Source organism: Tachyglossus aculeatus, chromosome 21 (assembly GCF_015852505.1).
Source record: "Tachyglossus aculeatus isolate mTacAcu1 chromosome 21, mTacAcu1.pri, whole genome shotgun sequence".
NCBI lineage: Eukaryota > Metazoa > Chordata > Mammalia > Monotremata > Tachyglossidae > Tachyglossus > Tachyglossus aculeatus.
In genome coordinates, this window is record NC_052086.1 from 559301 (window position 1) to 578404 (window position 19104).

Sequence of the window (19104 nt, forward strand, 5' to 3'; positions counted from 1 at the left end):
TGCGGATGATTTCCAAATCTACATTACCAGCCCTCACCTCCCTCCATTTTTTTAAGTGCTTACTATGTGCTAGGCATTGTACTAAGCACCGGGGTAGATACAAGCTAATCAGGACAGACACGGTCCACGTCCTACTAGTTAATCGGGATAGACAAAGTCCATGGTCCAGGTGGAGGCTCACGGTCTTAATCCCCATTTTACAGATGAGGTAACTGAGGCACAAAGAAGGGAAGTGACTTGCTCAAGGTCTCAAAGCCAGCATTAGAACCCAGGTCCATCTCTGACTCCTAGGCCTAAGGTCTATCCACTAGGCCACGCTGCTTCTCTGCGGTCTTGAGTTCCCTCCTGCCTTCAGGACGACTCTACTCGGATGTCCTGCCGGCACCTCAAACTTAACCCGTTTGGAAAAGGACTCCTCATCTTTCCATACAAACGTTGTCGGCCCCCGACATTCCCATCACTGTAGACAGAACCACCGCCCTCTCTCACAAGCCTGTAACCTGGGCTTTATCCTTAACTCGCCTCTCTCATTCAACCCACATATTCAATCGGTCACCAAATCCTGTCAGTTCTACCTTCACAACATCGCTAAAACCTGCCCATTACTCTCCGTCAATCAATCAATCGTATTTATTGAGCGCTTACTGTGTGCAGAGCACTGTACTAAGCGCTTGGGAAGTTCAAGTTGGCAACATATAGAGACGGTCCCTACCCAACAGTGGGCTCACACTCTAGAAACTGCGACCCCATTAATCCAACTGCTTATCCTATTCCACTTCGATTGCATCCGCCTCCTTGCTGACCTCCCTGCCTCCTATCTCTCCCTGCTCCAGTCCAGAATTCACTCTGCCGTCCGGATCCTTTTTCGACAGAACTGTTCAGTCCGGGTTTCCCCGCTCATCAACAACCTCAGGTGGTTGCCTATCCCCTCCGCATCAAACAGAAACGCCATACCATCGGCTTTAAAGCACTCCAACACCTAGCCACTCCAACCTTTCTTTGTGGCTCTCCTACTTCAACTCAGCCCACACAATTTGGTCCTCTGACACCGATAACCCGAAGCTCATCTATCTTGCCGCCGCCCTCTTGCCCGCATCCGGCCTCTGACGGGCAATCACTCTCCCTACCTTCAAAGCCTTATAAAAATCCCATCTCCTCCACGAAGACCTTCCCCCACTAAACCCTCATTTTCTCTTCTCTCATTCCCTTCGGCATCACCCTTGCACTTGGATTTGTATCCTTTTATTCACCCCTCCCTCAGCCTCACAGCACCTAGGTACATATGCGTAATCCATTTATTTATAGTCACGTCTGTCTCTAGACTGTATGCTCCTGTGGGCAGGAAACATGTCTAACAACTCCTTTCTACTATACTCTCCCAAGTGTTTAGTACAGTGCTCTGCACATCAATCATATTTATTGAGCGCTTACTGTGTGCAGAGCACTGTACTAAGCGCTTGGGAAGTACAAAATGGCAACATATAGAGACAGTCCCTACCCAACAGTGGGCTCACAGTCTAAAAGACATGCACTTAGAACAGTGCTTTGCACATAGTAAGCGCTTAATAAATGCCATTATTATCATTATTATGGTAAGCACTTAATGAGTAATTGATTGGTAGACATGTTCCCTACACACCGGAGATTCCTGCATCAAGGGGAAGTTACTCAGCCTGCAGGTCTCTGACAAGTGGGAATTAAGAGATGGGAGAAGCAGGGTAGCCTAGATCTCATCCCAGCTCCACTACTTGTCTGCAAGGTGACCTTGGGAAAGTCACTTCACTTCTCTGTGTCTGTTACTTCGTCTGTCAAATGAGGATTAAGAGTGTGAGCCCCACGTGGTACATGGACTGTGTCCAACCTATATCTACCCCAGTGCTTAGAACAATGCCTGGCATCTGTCAAATGGGGATGAAGACTGGGAGCCCCGTGTGGGACCACCTGATCACCTCGTAACCTCCCCAGCACTTGGAACAGTGGTTTGCACACAGTGAGCACTTAATAAATGCCTTCATTATTATTACTATTATTATTTGGAGTCAGAGGTCATGGGTCATGGGTTCAATTCCCGGCTCTGCCAACTGTCAGCTGGGTGACTTTGGGCAAGTCACTTCGCTTCTCTGTGCCTCAGTTGCCTCATCTGCAGAATGGGGATGAAGACTGTGAGCCCCCCGTGGGACCACCTGATCACCTTGTAACCTCCCCAGCGCTTAGAACAGTGCTTTGCACATAGTAAGCGCTTAATAAATACCATTATTATTATTATTATTATTATTATTTGGAGTCAGAGGTCATGGGTCCAATTCCTGGCTCTGCCAACTGTCAGCTGGGTGACTTTGGGTAGGTCACTTCACTTCTCTGTGCCTCAGTTGCCTCATCTGCAAAATGGGGGTGAAGACTGTGAGCCCCCCATGGGACCACCTGATCACCTCGTAACCTCCCCAGCGCTTAGAACAGTGCTTTGCACATAGTAAGCGCTTAATAAATGCCATTATTATTATTATTATTATTATTATTATATAGCAAGCACTTAACAAATACCATAAAAAAAGAGGAAGCATTTGGGAGTGTGGCTTTCTTTGGCTCTAAAAGGAACCTGCAAAGGTGTGCATCAACCACATGATGCTGGGCTGGTGCCCCTAGCATGGTGGGGAGGAGGGGGTGGGTGAGTAACTTTAATGAAGGAGGATCTGACGTAAGCGACGGGCCTAGCGTGGGGGTCCCCCAAGCATGGTGACTTAGAGGGACGGTCCCGTCCTAGAGGGCACTCAGCCCCGACTCTTCCCAGCATCATGGGCTACTTGGGTGGGGTCCTCGGGGTCTGGCGCCCCGGATGAATCCCATTTCCCGCATCCAGGCTGCAGGGAGACTTGGAGTGGGCCCTCCCCCACCTAGGGTGGAGACCCTCCCGGCCTCCCAGGATTAAACCAGTCCAGGGAGGGGGGTACCCTCCTGTGCCATGTAAGCCTCCTTCCTGGGGGTTGCCACAGACACCAAAGGGCTGTCCCCCCCATGCTGTCCCCAGGTCTTGATCTCCACTCCTACCGGTCCCCTGGTCAGCAGGCCCTTCTTCCCTTAAAAATAATTAAAAGTATTTATTAAGCGCTTATCATGTGCCACGCACTGTTCTAAGTATTGAGTACCCCCCCTTCTAGACTGTGAGCCCACTGTTGGTTAGGCACCATCTCTATATGTTGCCAACTTTTACTTCCCCAGCGCTTAGAACAGTGTTATGCACACAGTAAGCACTCAATAAATACGATTGAATGAGTGAATGAATACTGAGGTAATAATAATAATAATGGCATTTATAAAGCGCTTATGTGCAAAGCACTGTTCTAATAATAATAATAATAATGGCATTTATAAAGTGCTTACTATGTGCAAAGCACTGTTCTAAGCGCTGGGGAGGTTACAAGGTGAACAGGTTGTCCCATGGGGGGCTCACTGTCGTCATCCCCATTTTACAGATGAGGTCACTGAGGCCCAGAGACTCAATCAATCGTATTTATTGAGCGCTTACTGTGTGCAGAGCACTGTACTAAGCGCTTGGGAAGTACAAGTCGGCAACACATAGAGACAGTCCCTACCCAACGAAGTGACTTGCCCAAAGTCACACAGCTGACAAGTGGCGGAGCCGGGATTTGAACCCATGACCTCTGACTCCAAAGCCCGGGCTCTTTCCACTGAGCCACGCTGCTTCCACAAGGTAGATACAAGGTAATCAGGTTGTCCCACGTGGGGTTCACAGTCTTAATCCCCATTCTACAGATGAGGTCGCTGAGGCCCAGAGAAGTTAAGTGGCTTGCCCAAGGTCACACAGCAGACAAGTGGCAGAGCGGGATTATTCATTCATTCATTCAATCGTATTTATTGAGCGCTTACTGTGTGCAGGGCACTGTACTAAGCGCTTGGGAAGTACAAGTTGGCAACATATAGAGACAGTCCCTACCCAACAGTGGGCTCACAGTCTAGAAGGGGGAGACAGAGAACAAAACCAAATGTATTAACAAAATAAAATAAGTAGAATAAATATGGACAAGTAAAATGAACAAATAAATAGGGTAATAAATCCGTACAAACATATATACATATATACAGGTGCTGTGGGGAGGGGAAGGAGGTGAGGCAGAGGGGGATGGAGAAGGGGAGAGGAAGGAGGGGGATTAGAACCGACATCTTCCGAAGAAGCCCACGTTCTTGCCATTTGGCCATGCCGCTTCTCTTAGACCACTGGCTATTCCAGCGTCCATTTCTCCAGCCGTCCACCTTCTGGGGACCAGGCACGGCAGGGAAGGAGGAGCCAAGTTTCCAGGTGCAGAGCCCATCATGGCCCAGCCGGGCCCCTCCCGTCCATTATGACAAGTGCCCCCGGCCCTCCCCGCCTGTGGCCACCCCTTCCCCAACCTTTGTGACAAAAGCTGTTGGAGAGACCGGTGGGAGCAGAGAAGGGGTGAGATTCAACCCCTCCCCGGGTAGAAGAAGGGCTGTGCTCCCCAGCCTCGAAGGAGAAGAAGGGCCCTGTTCCCAGATGCAGAGGAGGAGCAGGAACACGACTGGTGGGGCGATGGTAAGACGGGAAACGAGGCCCTTCCCCTTCCCCAGCTGATGTCAGGGGATCACCCCCAAAACTCCCCAGAGCTCTGGGGGGCTGCAGGCGGGCACCTTGGGGATCCTGGGCTCAGGAGGGACAGGGACAGGCAGATCTGAACAAGGAACGCCAGGAAAAAGCGGGGAGGTTGGCGACACCGGGCGCGCTTGGAGATGGGGAGTGGATCCTCACTGACCATACTTGTCAGTCTCCTCCTCTGAGAGTGCTCTGGAAGAGTTTGAGTCACACGTGCACACGTACATGAACCCATGTGCTTGACCTCTGAGGCCCGGGACACCTGAGAAGCAGCGGGGCTCAGCGGAAAGAGCCCGGGCTTGGGAGTCGGAGGTCATGGGTTCTAATCCCGCCTCTACCAATTGCCAGCTGTGTGACCTTGGGCAAGTTACTCCACTTCCCTAGGCCTTGGTTACCTCATCTCTAAAATAGGGATTAAGACTGTGAGCCCCACATGGGACAACCTGATCACCTTGTAACCTCCCCAGCGCTTAGAACAGTGCTTGCACATAGTAAGAGTTTAATAAATGCCAGTATAATAAATGGCATTATAATTCAGCTGGAACTAGTGCAGCCATACCATAACTGAGGCAGGTGGGTCATCCTGTCCTCTGGGCCCAAAGCTGAGACAGCCCCCTCCCCACAAAGACATTACACCTACAAGCATTTGTGCACGCCCCGACTCAGGCTCAACAACACAAACTCCGACAGAGACAAAGCCCCTACCCCCAGAGAGCAGGGAAAAAGTCAAAATAAGCCCCCTTACCCTCACTCACCATGACCCGTGAACACAGAGAGGAGGGCAGGCACTGGGAAGGTACTGAAGAGGCAGCAGCTGAGGGAAGGCCCACCCTCCGGGGGTCCTTATATAGGGTAGGGAGGAGGCAGGGCTCAACGGGCTGGCAATCCCTTCATTGGGAGCAGCTGAGCAGTGGGCAACATTGGAGGGGATTGTGCCCAGGTGCTGCTCATCTTTTGCAGAACAAACACCTTGCCTGCTTGGCAGAGTCGGGGAGAGGTGGAGGGGGGCTTCCCAGGCAGCAGGTGGCATGGAAAACCCAGTTGGGAAGGACTGAAAAGGAAGCTCGGGTGCTCCAAGGGATCCAGGGGATGGGAGAGCTAGGGTACGGGCTAGCTGATTCTTTAAAAATAAGGAAGAAAAGTTTCCCGATCCAACATTCTGTCCCCACGAGGCGGGAATCAAATCCAATTTCTTTCGATTTGGACAGTGAGGACCCAAAGGGACTGGGACCCTCCCGATCTTCCACTGTCCACCCCAAGACGTGGCCCCCGGGGGAAGAATGCCCTAAATCCCACGGGGAAATAAAATGGAAACAAATCCATGATGGCCCCCAAAAGTATAAAGGGGTTGAAAACATGCCTTAGAAACCTCAGAACCACAACAGGAACCCAAATGAAAAAGTAATTGGTGTTTTGATTTCCTCTTAAATTAATTTAATTTAAGAGGAAATCAAAAAGTCATTGCACCATCTATTAATATCCATGGTGTTCCGGGAAGGCAAGTGGTTCCTTTAGAGGATGGACAAAGGGAATTGCCTGCCCGAAAATTTTTCCGTGCTTGGGAGCTTTTTTTAATGCCCCATCCACCTTCCTTCCAGGATTGGGGTGGACACATGGCTACTAGTAAGCACTTAAATACCATTATTATTATTATTATTATTATTATTATTATTGTTATTATTATTATTACCCTCACTCCAACTCCCACCCTCTGTGGTCCTGCTGGGGGTGATCCTTGTGCTCTCTTACCAGCATGGGGGGGCTGTGATGGAGGACTCCAGGAACTCCCCAGCCAGAGACCCGTAAGTCACCCCCTGAGAAGGGTGAAACTCCTTGAGCCTGGCGAGGTCATTCTGTCCATGCCCCTGCCTCTGGACTGGCCTGTGGTGGGGGAGGAGGAGCCGGTATCGGGGGGGGACGGGGAGGGAGGTGGACAACCCGTGTCTAGTCTAGAGAAGCAGCGTGGCTCAGTGGAAAGCGCCCGGGCTTGGGAGTCAGAGGTCGTGGGTTCTAATCCCCACTCCGCCACTTGTCAGCTGGGCAAGTCACTTAACTTCTCTGGGCCTCGGTTATCTCATCTGCAAAATGGGGGTGAAGATTGCGAGCCCCACGTGGGACAACCTGACCACCCTGTATCCCCTCAGCGCTTAGAACAGTGTCTCGCACTTAGTAAGCGCTTAACAAATACCATTATCATTATTATTAATCTGACTCCTTGTAGATATATGAAGGGTCCCCTTCTCTGGGATCGGGAGGGGGACGTTGGGAGGGTCAGAGATGGACGATACGACAGAGCGCAGCCCCTCAGACACCCCCACCCAGCCCTGGGTGCAAAACACCCGTGCTGAGTTCTTCCCACAGTGTTAGGCCTGTGGAAGGCAGACCCTCTGCTACCACAGGCAGCCGCCCATCCTCTGAGCCCCCACGCCCCTGGCCATGCCCCACCAAGCTACTTGGTGCCATCAATTTATTGATGGCATCAATAAATGCCATCATCATCAAGCTACTTACCACCCCGAACTGGGCAGGGCCAGGGCAGCGGTCAGTGCCCAGGGCCAGGGCCGCCTCTCCTTCCTCAGCCACCCGGCCGTCGCGAGCAGAGGGCTCCGCACGTTCAGCGTCTCGCTGGCCCAACAGAAGCAGACCATGAGGGAGTCGGTGAACCGGGCCCCGGTAGGTGGGGGGGCATTACTGGGGCACAGCTTGGGCACAGGGGCTTCTGGAAGGAGGCAGTCTGGTGGGAGAGGAACGGGCCAGGACACCCCCGGGTACAGTGCTCTGCACACAGTAAGCGCGCAATAAATATGATTGAATGAACGAATGAAGGAACAGACAGCAGAGGGATAGCGAATGAGATTTTGGGGCTCTGCAGGATTGCAGGGGGCCACCTGGAGACCCCCCCTCTTTTCCCATTTCTCCCTGCTTCAGAGAAGCAGCATGGCCCAGTGGAAACAGCCCGGGGTTTGGAGTCAGACGTCATGGGTTCAAATCCCGGCTCCGCCAATCGTCAGCTGGGTGACTTTGGGCAAGTCACTTTGCTTCTCTGGGCCTCAGTTACCTCATCGGGAAAATGGGGATTAAGACCGTGAGCCCCACGTGGGACAGCCTGACACCTTGTATCCCCCCAGTGCTTAGAACAGTGCTTTGCTCATAGTAAGCACTTAACAAATACCATTATTATTATTTCCTTGCCTGTTTCTGCCTCTGTCTCCCTCTGCCTCTGCTTCTCTGACTCCTGTCCGTCCATTTGATTGCCTCTTTGCTATTTTCCATCTCTGCCTCTGCCTGTGTAGCTCTGTCACTGTCTCTCTGTCTTTGTGTCACGGACTGTGTCTCTCCAGGCCTCCATGTCATTATCCGTGTCTCCATCTCCTTGCCTTCAAGTCTCTGTCTCCATCTCTACGTCCTTCGGGTCTCTGTCTCCATCTGGGATCCGTGGGTAATTCCCGGCCAGCCCGGCTCTGAGCCCCGGCGCAGCTCCAAATCCCGGCCCAAGCCTGCCTTGCTCCAAATCCCTTCTCAGCTCCATGCCCCACACCTTTGCCCACCCACAAGTACTCCATCCTCTGCGCCTCACTGGGAAGGGTGGTCGGAATAATAATAATAATCATGATGGTATCTGCCAAACACTGTTCTAAGCACTGGGGGAGATACAAGGTGATCAGGTTGTCCCACGTGGGGCTCACAGTCTTAATCCCCATTTGACAGATGGAGTAACTGAGGCACAGAGAAGTTGCTTCTTGCCCAAAGTCACACAGCTGACAAGTGGCGGAGGTGGGATTAGACCCATTATCTCAGACGCCCAGGCCCGGGCTCTTTCCACTAAGCCTCACTTCAGTGCCCAGGAATGAAATCCTGGGCAGGGGTGGGCAGCCCCTCTCTTTTCCTCAGAGTGTAGGGCATCTAAAGGAGGGGCTAGTAGAGGGGCTAGTTGGCTGGCCGGGGGCAGGGAAGGAAGCAGAAACAGAAAGCAGCTCCTCCCCACTCCACGCCGCCTCCGACCCACGCCCCGCTTTCGGTTTGGCCCAACAGGAGGAGGAAAAAAGTTGGGCCGCCGGGAGCCGTGGACCTTCCTACGACTGGGCTGACTTTGTCCACCAGGCAGAGGTGAGTTGCCAGGGATCCCGGCCCTGGCATTGACGTTCGTCTCCAAGAGGGATCCCTCCCCCTGATCCTCCCAATCAATCCATCAATCCATAGTATTTTCTTCAGACTTACTGTGTGCAGAGCATTGGACTAAGCACTTGGGAGAGTGCAGTTCAGCGGAGTTGGTAGACACGATCCTTGACTTTCAGGCGTTCCAGTCTTGCCCCCCTTTTCCTCTACCCAATCCTTATCCCATCTCCCGCCCTTCCCTCTGCCACCTCCTCCCCCAGGCCCTCCCTGCTGAGCAGGGCACTGTTGAGACGGGGCAGGTACGGCCCGGTGGAGGGAGGGAGGTGGTGTGTGTGTGACCCTTGGGCAAGTTACTTAACCTCTCTGTGACAGGGTTTCCATTCCCTACAAAACGGGGAAGGGGACATCCCAGCATCACAGGCAGGACAATATAAGGTTCAGGGTGGGGGACGAGGTGTGATTTGGGGATTCTGGGGTCCAGGGAGGGCCCGTGGAGATGGGCAGCCCCCCAGGTACGGGGCAGCAGCGAGAGAAGGGGCCATCTCATCTCGTCCCGCACCCTCGCAAACTGGGGCCTCCGGAGCTGGAGACTGTCCAGTTCCGACCGTCCCGTTCCCAGCGGCCGTCCGCACCCCTCTGCGCGGTCGGTCACCCCGGGACCTGTCCCCGGTGTCCCCCTTCCCCAACACCTCCCGCAGACAGACCTGCAGCACCTGAGGAAGGAGTTCCAGGGAAAGAAGGAGATCATCTCCGAGGTGACCCAGGAGTCAGTTCCCAGATACCGGCCAGTCCAGTCTGGGCGGAGGGGTTGGCGGCCGGGCGGAATCCGGGGAAGGTGCTGGGGCGAGCCGAGACCGGGAAAGGGGCTAAGGGAGGGGCTGAGTCCGGGGCAAGGGCTGGAGGCTCGGGACGGGTGAGTGGCCTTCCCGGGGGCGGCTGGCTGAGCCATCCCAGCGGCCCCGACGGCGTCGCAGGTGCGGGCGGCCGTGAGCACGGTCCAGGCCTCTCTGGCGGAACAGTCTCTCAGCGTCCAGGTAAGACCGGAGTCTGCCCCGAGCCAGGCCTGGCCTGACCCGCTCGGAGCAAGGGTCCCGGACTGGGGGACGGGGGACGTCGAGGCCCGAGAGTGATGGGGGTTGAACTCGCTGTGGGCACAGAATATGTCTAGTTATCGTGCTGTACTCACCCAAGCGCTCTCACAGAAAATGCTGCTCAGTAAACGTGGCCCTGATCCACTGGTCCCAAACTGGGGACTCCTGAGTCCCAGGCCTCCCCCAGGAGGGCAGAGCCATTGATCCCTGGCAACATCTCTGCCCCCCTGCTGCGCCCGCCCCCTCGCACCCTGCCGCCGGCCCTGGGCAGCGTTGGGCGGGCCCGCTCCTTGGGCGACCCAGCTAGGAAGGCAAGGGCTGCTCGGCATCCCCCGTCTGGATGGAGGGGACCCCCCTGAAGAGCGTGTGCACAGAAGCCGGTGGTTGGAGGGGTTGGTCCCTGGGTGAGGAGCCCCATCCCAACCCCCTCCCAGAATCTCAGACAGGGCGTCGGGGAGGCGTTGCAGGAGATGGAGGCGCTGCAGCTCGCAATGCAAGTGTGAGTGTGTGAGGGACGGACCGGCTGGGGCCACCGATGCAGGGTGGGGGGCTCGGAGGCCACGGGCTCGTCCGCCCCAGCTCTGGAGGATGGGAGAGCGGACCTCGAGCCGCTAGTGGATTGTCCGACAGTCCCGTTGTCCCAAAGAGCAAACAGCTGCACTCCTGCCTCACCCGGGGCCCTGGCCACGACCCCCCCTAACTGCCCCTAACCCGAACCCTGAGACACCAGGCCCACGCGCACCTCACCACTCCGCCTGACCCCTGTTCACCCCCCACCCAGATATCGCCGAGCCCTAGCTCTAACCTGGTCCCACAGTCTTTTAGACCGTGAGCCCACTGTTGGGCAGGGACTGTCTCTGTATGTTGCCAATTTGTACTTCCCAAGCGCTTAGTACAGTGCTCTGCACACAGTAAGCGCTCAATAAATACGATTGATGATGATGATGATGGTCCCCGTCCCAAGAGCAGCCTGGGGCTGAGCGCCAGGAACGCGGTTGGTCAGAATCTGTCAATTATTTCTCTCCATCCAAACTGCTACCACGTTAATCCAAGCACTTATCCTATCCCGTCTCCATGACTATATCAGCCTCCTCGTTGACCTCCCAGCCTCCCGTCTCTCTCCGCTCCAGTCCGTACTTCACTCTGCCGCCCGGATCATTTTTCTACAAATACTACAACTAATAATAATAATAATGGCATTTGTTAAGCACTTACTATGCATCAGGCACTATACTAAGCGCTGCGGTACATACAAGCAAATCGGGTCGGACGCAGTCCGACAGCCCCACAGTCCATGTGGGGCTCACAGTCTCAATCCCCATTTTACAGAGGAGGGTACTGAGGCCCAGAGAAGTAAAGTGAGTTGCCCAAGGTCACACAGCAGACAAGCGGAAGAGCTGGGATTAGGACCCATAACCTTCCGGCTCCCAGGCCGTATATAGAATTATAGCTATATATACATCATTAATGTGAGATGCAGCAGCGTGGCTCAGTGGAAAGAGGCCGGGCTTTGGAGTCAGAGGTCATGGGTTCAAATCCCGGCTCCGCCAAATAGCTGTGTGACTTTGGGCAAGTCACTTAACTTCTCTGGGCTTCAGTTACCTCATCTGTAAAATGGGGATGAAGACTGTGAGCCCCCCGTGGGACAACCTCATCACCTTGTAACCTCCCCAGCGCTTAGAACAGTGCTTGCACATAGTAGGCGCTTAATAAATGTCATCGTCATCATTAATAAAATAAATAGAACAGTAAATATGCACAAGTAAAATAAATAGAGAAATAAATCTGTACAAACATATATACAGGTGCTGTGGGGAGGGGAAGGAGGTAGGGCCGGGTGGAAGGGGAGGAGGAGAGGAAAAAGGGAGTTCCTTTTTCTAGATTCTAAATTCCTTAATTTATTTATATTCATGTCTGTCTCCCCCTCTAGTCTGTGAGCTCATTGTGGGCAGGGAATGCGTCTACCAACTCTGTTATACTGTACTCTCCCAAGCGTTTAATACAGTGCTCTGCCCACAGTAAGCGCTTAATAAATTCAATTGAATGACTGACTGGCCTTTCAGGCAACCGATTTCCCCCCCCCTCCCAGCACCAGACAAGCCCCCTGCCCCACAGCGGCTGGACGCCAACAGTCCCAGCTCCAACGACACCTTAGGGTCACCTGCCTCGGGAACCAAAATGGGCTCCTGGGGGTGGGATGAGGTCACGGAGCCCCTGTTTCTGGAGATCACCACAACTTGCCCATCGGGAGAGGGGAGGATCCAGCCCGAAAAGGTGGGGGGGTGGGGGGGACACCATGTGACCGCCAGGATCCCGTCCCGTGACGGCCAGGATAACCCCGATGACGCTACCTCGTTTTCCCCCAGAGAACAAACCCAAGATACGGCCCTGTGGCCTCAAGATCGACATGTTTCAACTCCCGCGCCCATTCCAGAGACCGTCCTCCTGGAACTGGTGGTAGGAACATCCCACGGGCACCCTCCCTTACCCATCCACTACACTAGCTCTCTTCCTCCCTTCAAAGCCCTACTGAGAGCTCACCTCCTCCAAGAGGCCTTCCCAAACTGAACCCCCTTTCTCCTCTCCTCCTCTCCATCCCCCACCGCCCTACCTCCTTTCCCTCCCCACAGCACCCGTATATATGTTTGTGAAAAACAGCGTGGCTCTGTGGAAAGAGCACGGGCTTTGGAGCCAGAGGTCATGGGTTCAAATCCCGGCTCCGCAAATTGTCAGCTGTGTGACTTTGCGCAAGTCACTTAACTTCTCTAGGCCTCAGTTCCCTCATCTGGAAAATGGGGATTAAGACTGTGAGCCCCTTCGTGGGACAACCTGATCACCTTGTATCCCCCCAGCGCTTAGAACAGTGCTTTGTACGTAGTAAGCACTTAACAAATACCATCATTATTATTATTACAGATTTATTTCTCCATTTATTTTACTTGTACATATTCACTATTCTATTTTATTAATGATGTGTATATAGCTATAATTCTATTTATTCTGATGGTATTGACACCTACTTGTTTTGTTTTGTTGTCTGTCTCCCCCTTCTAGACTGTGAGCCTGTTGTTGGGTAGGGACCGTCTCTATACGTTGCCGACTAGTACTTCCCAAGCGCTTAGTCCAGTGCTTGGCACACAGTAAGCGCTCAATAAATACGATTGAATGAATGAATGGATATAACCCCCTCTGGCTCCATTCAGATCCCCTCAGAGGCCACCCATTACCCACGTGGGGGAAATGTCCAGAATCCCCGCTTCCTCACTGCCTCTGAGGATGCCACCGAATTTTCCAGCTGGAGATGGTTCAGAGTGAAGCCGGACTCCAGGGAAATGAGCTGGGGAAAATGGGCTGAGGGAAGGGCTTGCTTTGGGAGGGAGGGCTACAGGGCCTCCCGATCAATCAATCAATCGTATTTATTGAGCGCTTACTGTGTGCAGAGCACTGGACTAAGCGCTTGGGAAGTACAAGTTGGCAACATATAGAGATGGTCCCTACCCAACAGTGGGCTCACAGTCTAAAAGGGGGAGACAGAGAACAAAACCAAACATACTAAGAAAATAAAATAGAATAGATATGTACAAGTAAAATAAATAAATAAATAAATACAGTAATAAATATGTACAAACATATATATGTATATATGTATTATATACAGGTGCTGTGGGAAAGGGACAGCAGGCCCCAGGGGGTTGCCAAGGGCTCCACTTTCATTCATTCATTCAATCGTATTTATGGAGAGCTTACTGTGTGCAGCGCACTGTACTAAGCGCTTGGGAAGTACAAGTTGGCAACCTTTGTGCCCCACCATGCAGACACCCTTTCCTGCCCATCTGCCGCCCTGACTGCAGAGCCTGAGGGCATCTATTTATTTATTTATTTTACTTGTACATATCTATCCTATTTATTTTATTTTGTTAGTATGTTTGGTTTTGTTCTCTGTCTCCCCCTTTTAGACTGTGAGCCCACTGTTGGGTAGGGACTGTCTCTAGATGTTGCCAATTTGTACTTCCCAAGCGCTTAGTACAGTGCTCTGCACATAGTAAGCGCTCAATAAATACGATTGATGATGATGATCTGACGGGTAGAAGAGGAAGGGTGGTCAAGGCTTCCCAGCCCCCCGGGTCACCTCTTCCCTTCTGCCTGTTTCCCCAACGGTTCCAGGGACGGGGCATCTCGTGGCTCTGGGGAAAAAGAGGTGGATTCGGCCAACTGCTCAGGTAGGCAACGAGGGGCTGGGGCGGGCCGCACTGTCTCAGAAAGGGCTGGGTTGGAAGGCCAGAGAAGCGGCGTGGCTCAGTGGAAAGAGTCCGGCCTCTGGTGTCAGAGGTCATGGGTTCAAATCCCCGCTCCGCCACTTAGCTGTGTGACTTTGGGCAAGTCACTTCACTTCTCTGGGCCTCAGTTCCCTCATCTGGAAAATGGGGGTGAAGACTGTGAGCTCCCCGGGGGGTCAACCTGATCATCTTGTGACCTCCCCAGTGCTTAGAGGCCGGAGAAGCGGCGTGGCTCAGTGGAAAGAGCACGGGCTCTGGAGTCAGAGGCCGTGGGTTCAAATCCCGGCTCCGCCAATTGTCAGCTGTGTGACTTGGGGCAAGTCACTTCTCTGGGCCTCAGTTCCCTCATGTGGAAATGGGGATTAAGGCTGTGAGCCCCCGGGACAACCTGATCACCTTGGGACCTCCCCAGCGCCTAGAACATTGCTTTGCACATAGTAAGCTCTTAAAAAATGCTATCATTATTATTATTATTATCATCATTATTATTATTACTATTAAGGCCCCCCTATTAGCCTGTCTCCTCCCCACCCCGTCACTCAGGGCCCGAACATCGCAGGCCACTACTGCGCATGCGTCAGCCCGGACGGCACGTGGTCGGAGCCCTCGGAGGCGCGGCAGCGCCCCCAGCGGCGGCTCCTTGAACGGCCGCCCGCCGGCGGAGCCCATTCATTCAATCGTATAATAATAATAATAATAATAATAATAATAATAATAATAGCATTTGTTAATTGCTTACTATGTGCAAAGCATTGCTCTAAGCGCTGGGGAGTATACAAGGTTGTCCCACGTGGAGCTCACATTTTGTTAATATGTTTTGTTTTGTTGTCTGTCTCCCCCTTCTAGACTGTGAGCCCGCTGGTGGGTAGGGACTGTCTCTACATGTTGCCAACTTGGACTTCCCAAGCGCTTAGTACAGTGCTCTGTACACAGTAAGCGCTCAATAAATACGATTGAATGAATGAACAGTCTTCATCCCCATTTTACTGATGAGGTCACTGAGGCCCAGAGACCTGAAGTGACTTGCCCGAAGTCACACAGCAGACAATTGGCAGGGCCTGGATTTGAACTGAGAGCTGCTGAGAGCTCACCTCCTCCAGGAGGCCTTCCCAGACTGAGCCCCCTACTTCCTCTCCCCCTCCCCATCCCCCCCACCCTACCTCCTTCCCCTCCCCACAGCTCCTGTATATGTTTCTACAGATTTATTACTCTATTTTACTTGTACATATTTACTATTCTGTTTATTTTATTTTGTTAATATGTTTTGTTTTGTTGTCTGTCCCCCCCTTCTAGACTGTGAGCCCGTTGTTGGGTAGGGACCGTCTCTATATGTTGCCAACTTGGACTTCCCAAGCGCTTAGTACAGTGCTCTGCACACAGACAGCACTCAATAAATACGATTGAATGAATGAATGAATGAACCCATGACCTGTGGCTCCCAAGCCCGTGCTCTTTCCATTGAGCCACGCTTTATCTGTGTGTAGAGCACTGGACTAAGCGCTTGGGAAGTCCAAGTCGGCGACAAACAGAGACGGTCCCTACCCAACAACGGGCTCACGGTCTAGAAGGGGGAGACAGACGACAAAACAAAACATGTGGACGGGTGTCAAGTCGTCAGAATAAATAGAATTAAGGCTAAATGCACATCATTAACAAAATAAATAGAATAGTAAATATGTACAAGTAAAATAGAGTAATAAATCTAGAGTAATAAACCTGTACAAACATATCCCGGCTCTGCCACACGTTTGCTGTGTGACTTTGGGCAAGTCAGAAGCAGCGTGGGACGGACAGAAGACGGATACCCTGCCAACTCGGAATTGCTGGTCCCCAAATACTACTACTACTACTAATAATAATAATAATGGTATTTGTTAAGCGCTTACTATGTGCGCATTTATTACTCTAAATAAGTACGTATTTATGACTATTTTATTTGTACATATTTATTCTATTTATTTTATTTTGTTAATACGTTTTGTTTTGTTGTCTGTCTCCCCCTTCTAGCCTCTGAGCCCGTTGTTGGGTAGGGACCGTCTCCAGATGTTGCCAACTTGGACTTCCCAAGCGCTTAGTACAGTGCTCTGCACACAGTAAGCGCTCAATAAATACGATTGAATGAATGAATGTGCCAAGCACTGTTCTAAGCACTGGGGTAGATACAAGGTCGTCAGGTTGTCCCACGTGGGGCTCACAGTCTTCATCCCCATTTTACGGACGAGGTCACTGAAGCACTGAGAAGTGAAGTGACTTGCCCAAAGTCGCACAGCTGAGAAGCGGCGGGGTCAGGATTAGAACCCACCACCTCTGACTCCCAATTCCATCTACTGGGGAGAAGGAGCCCCCGAGGAAGTTGGAGGGTTGCCAGGTTTAGGCGGCTCAGACGAACATTTAAAGTCTCTGGGCCTCAGATACCTCACCTGTAAAATGGGGATTAAGACTGTGAGCCCTACTTGGGACAGGGACTGTGTCCAACCTGATTAACCTCTTCCTTTCTGCTGAGAAGCAGCGTGGCTCAGTGGAAAGAGCCCGGGCTTTGGAGTCAGAGGTCATGGGTTCAAATCCCGGCTCCGCCGCTTGTCAGCTGTGTGACTTTGGGCAAGTCACTTCACTTCTCTGGGCCTCAGTTCCCTCATCTGTAAATGGGGATTAAGATTGTGAGCCCCACGAGGGACAACCTGACCACCTTGTAATCTCCCCAGCACTTAGAACAGTGCTCTGCATATACTAAGTGCTTAATAAATGCCATTATTATTATTATTATTATTATTATTATTACAACAGTGCTTTGCACATAGTAAGCGCTTAATAAATGCCATCATTATTATTATTATTATTATTATTATTATTATTAACTTGTATCTACCCCAGCACTTGATCAGAGCACGGCACATAGTAAGCACTGAACAAATACCATAAAAAAAGAAGCAGCATAGCCTAGTGGAAAGAACCCAGGGCTGGGAGTCAGAGGACCTGAGTTCTAATGTCGACTCTGACACTAGTCTGCTGTGTGACCTTGGGTAAGTTACTTGACTTCTCTGTGCCTCAGTTCCTTCATCTGTAAAACAGAGATTAAGGCTGTGAGTCCCATGTGAGACATGGACTGTGCCCAACCTGATTAGCTTGTATCTACCCCAGTGCTCAGTACAGTGTCTAGCACATAGTAAGCGCTTAACAAATACCATCAACCCCACCCCGCCGACCCAAACCCAGCAGGAAATACTTCTCTTAACACAGGGTAAGCACAGGGAAACCATGTCTACAGGGAGCTCTGCAGCTGAGATAGAGGAGAGTCAGAGGTGTGCTAAGATCCGTGCTGGGTCACTGGGGGGAAGAATCAAAGATGGAGTGGAGGGAATCAGTGGTCGTTGGCTGGTCTGTGCTGGTTCACTGGGAAGAGTCGGCCATGCGTGGAGAGGGGAGTGTCAGAGATGGAGCGGGATGTTAGATGGTCCACGCTGGTTTACCTGGGGAGAGTCAGGGGTGGCGAATGGCCTGTGCTGGTTCGCTGGGGGAAGAGTCAGAGATGGAGAGGGATGTTGGATGGTCCATGCTGGTTTACCTGGGGAGAGTCAGGGGTGGTGAATGGGCTGTGCTGGTTCGCTGGGGGAAGAGTCAGAGATGGAGGGGAGAGTCGGCCGTGTGGGAAGATCCATACTGGTTCACCTGGGTAGAATCAGAGATGAAGAGTTTACAGTTCCCTCATCAGTCAAATGGGGATTAAGACTGTGAGCCCCCCGTGGGACAACCTGATCACCCTGTAACCTCTCCAGCGCTTAGAACAGTGCTTTGCACCTAGTAAGCGCTTAATAAATGCCATAAAAAAGAGGCCTCAGAGACTCAGGGGTGTGGAACGGTCCATCCCTGACCATTCAGATAGGCGTCCAGGAAGGCAACAACCACCGATTCCTCCGAGCGACGGGTTCCCCGTTGGAGACAGAGTTTTGGGTTGGCCAGGCTGTGGGATTGACTCGGGGCTGGGGTGGGGGGGACATTGCTCAAGCTCCTGAATTTACAACTGTTGGAAAAACAAGAAGTGGGAAATTACAACCCTTTAATTTAACCTCTCCCTTTTTTCCTCCTCCTCCTCCTCCTCACCGTATCTCTTCCTCCCCCGCCCCACGAACCGCGTGCCCTCCCCGAATCTATTCCCCGACTCCCCGCGTCACTCACCGGTGCTCCCCGGTTCCAGGAGAGCTCAGTGGCTGGGCTCCAGGCTGCTCCTGCTTTTCGGGGTGTCCTGGACGGCCTTCTACATCCTGATCGTGCAGCCGGCGCTGTTGGAGGGACTGATCCCCCCGCTGCTCAGCAAAGGCACGGTGTGGCGAGTGCGGGGCTTCTTCACGCCCTTCCTGCGCCTGGAGGTCGACGACCTCCTGCCATTTTAGCGCAGGGTGGCCGGCGTGAGGTGAGCCGAGACCACCCATACCCCACCTATAAGAGCGGGGCAGGTCACTTGGCCTTCCACTGACGGGGAAGCTATTCCCGCTAACTTGGTCCCTGTGCTTAAACCTCAGCCTCCTAAGGAGATGGGAACTTTTTACCCCCCTCCTTACCTCCATCCCTGCCCCTCAGGCTGTCTCCAGGGCAACCTCACCCCCTCGTTCCTCTGCTGCCCCTGATCCCTCTCCTCTCCCGGTGAGACAGTTGGGGATGGGTGAAGAGGGAAGAGTCAGGGGTGGGAGACAGCCCGCGCTGGGTCACTGGAGGAGAGAAAGGGACAAAGAGGGGAAGAGTCAGGGTTGTGGGGTGGTCCGTCCCTAGCCAGAGGATGAGGGTCCAGGGGGGCAACAAGGACATGGCTCCTCCAGGCATCCTTCGAGTCCAGGGCTGGCTGGAGCTGACGGGGATTAGGGCACCGATCAGGGTACCTCTCCTCCTTTAGATCCCCACAACGATTTAAGGTACAGGGGGGTGGTTGGGTGAGTCCGAGGATGGAGAAAGGGGCTTGACCCCTGACCCCAGCCCCTCCCTCTCTGTCTGCAGGGCCACC

At 52.7% G+C, this 19104-nt stretch overlaps 1 protein-coding gene across 1 annotated transcript; it reads left to right on the top strand.

The window, feature by feature from the left end:
* The first annotated feature begins 4213 nt into the window (after positions 1-4213).
* On the top strand, positions 4214-18499 carry CCDC188 (coiled-coil domain containing 188). The gene is made up of 10 exons (XM_038762304.1): positions 4214-4570; positions 6380-6429; positions 7156-7300; positions 8660-8734; positions 9442-9498; positions 9718-9777; positions 10269-10333; positions 12201-12291; positions 13999-14054; positions 18304-18499. The coding sequence occupies exons 1-10, from the start codon at positions 4214-4216 to the stop codon at positions 18497-18499; spliced, it is 1152 nt and encodes a 383-aa protein (XP_038618232.1).
* The last annotated feature ends 605 nt before the right edge of the window (positions 18500-19104 follow it).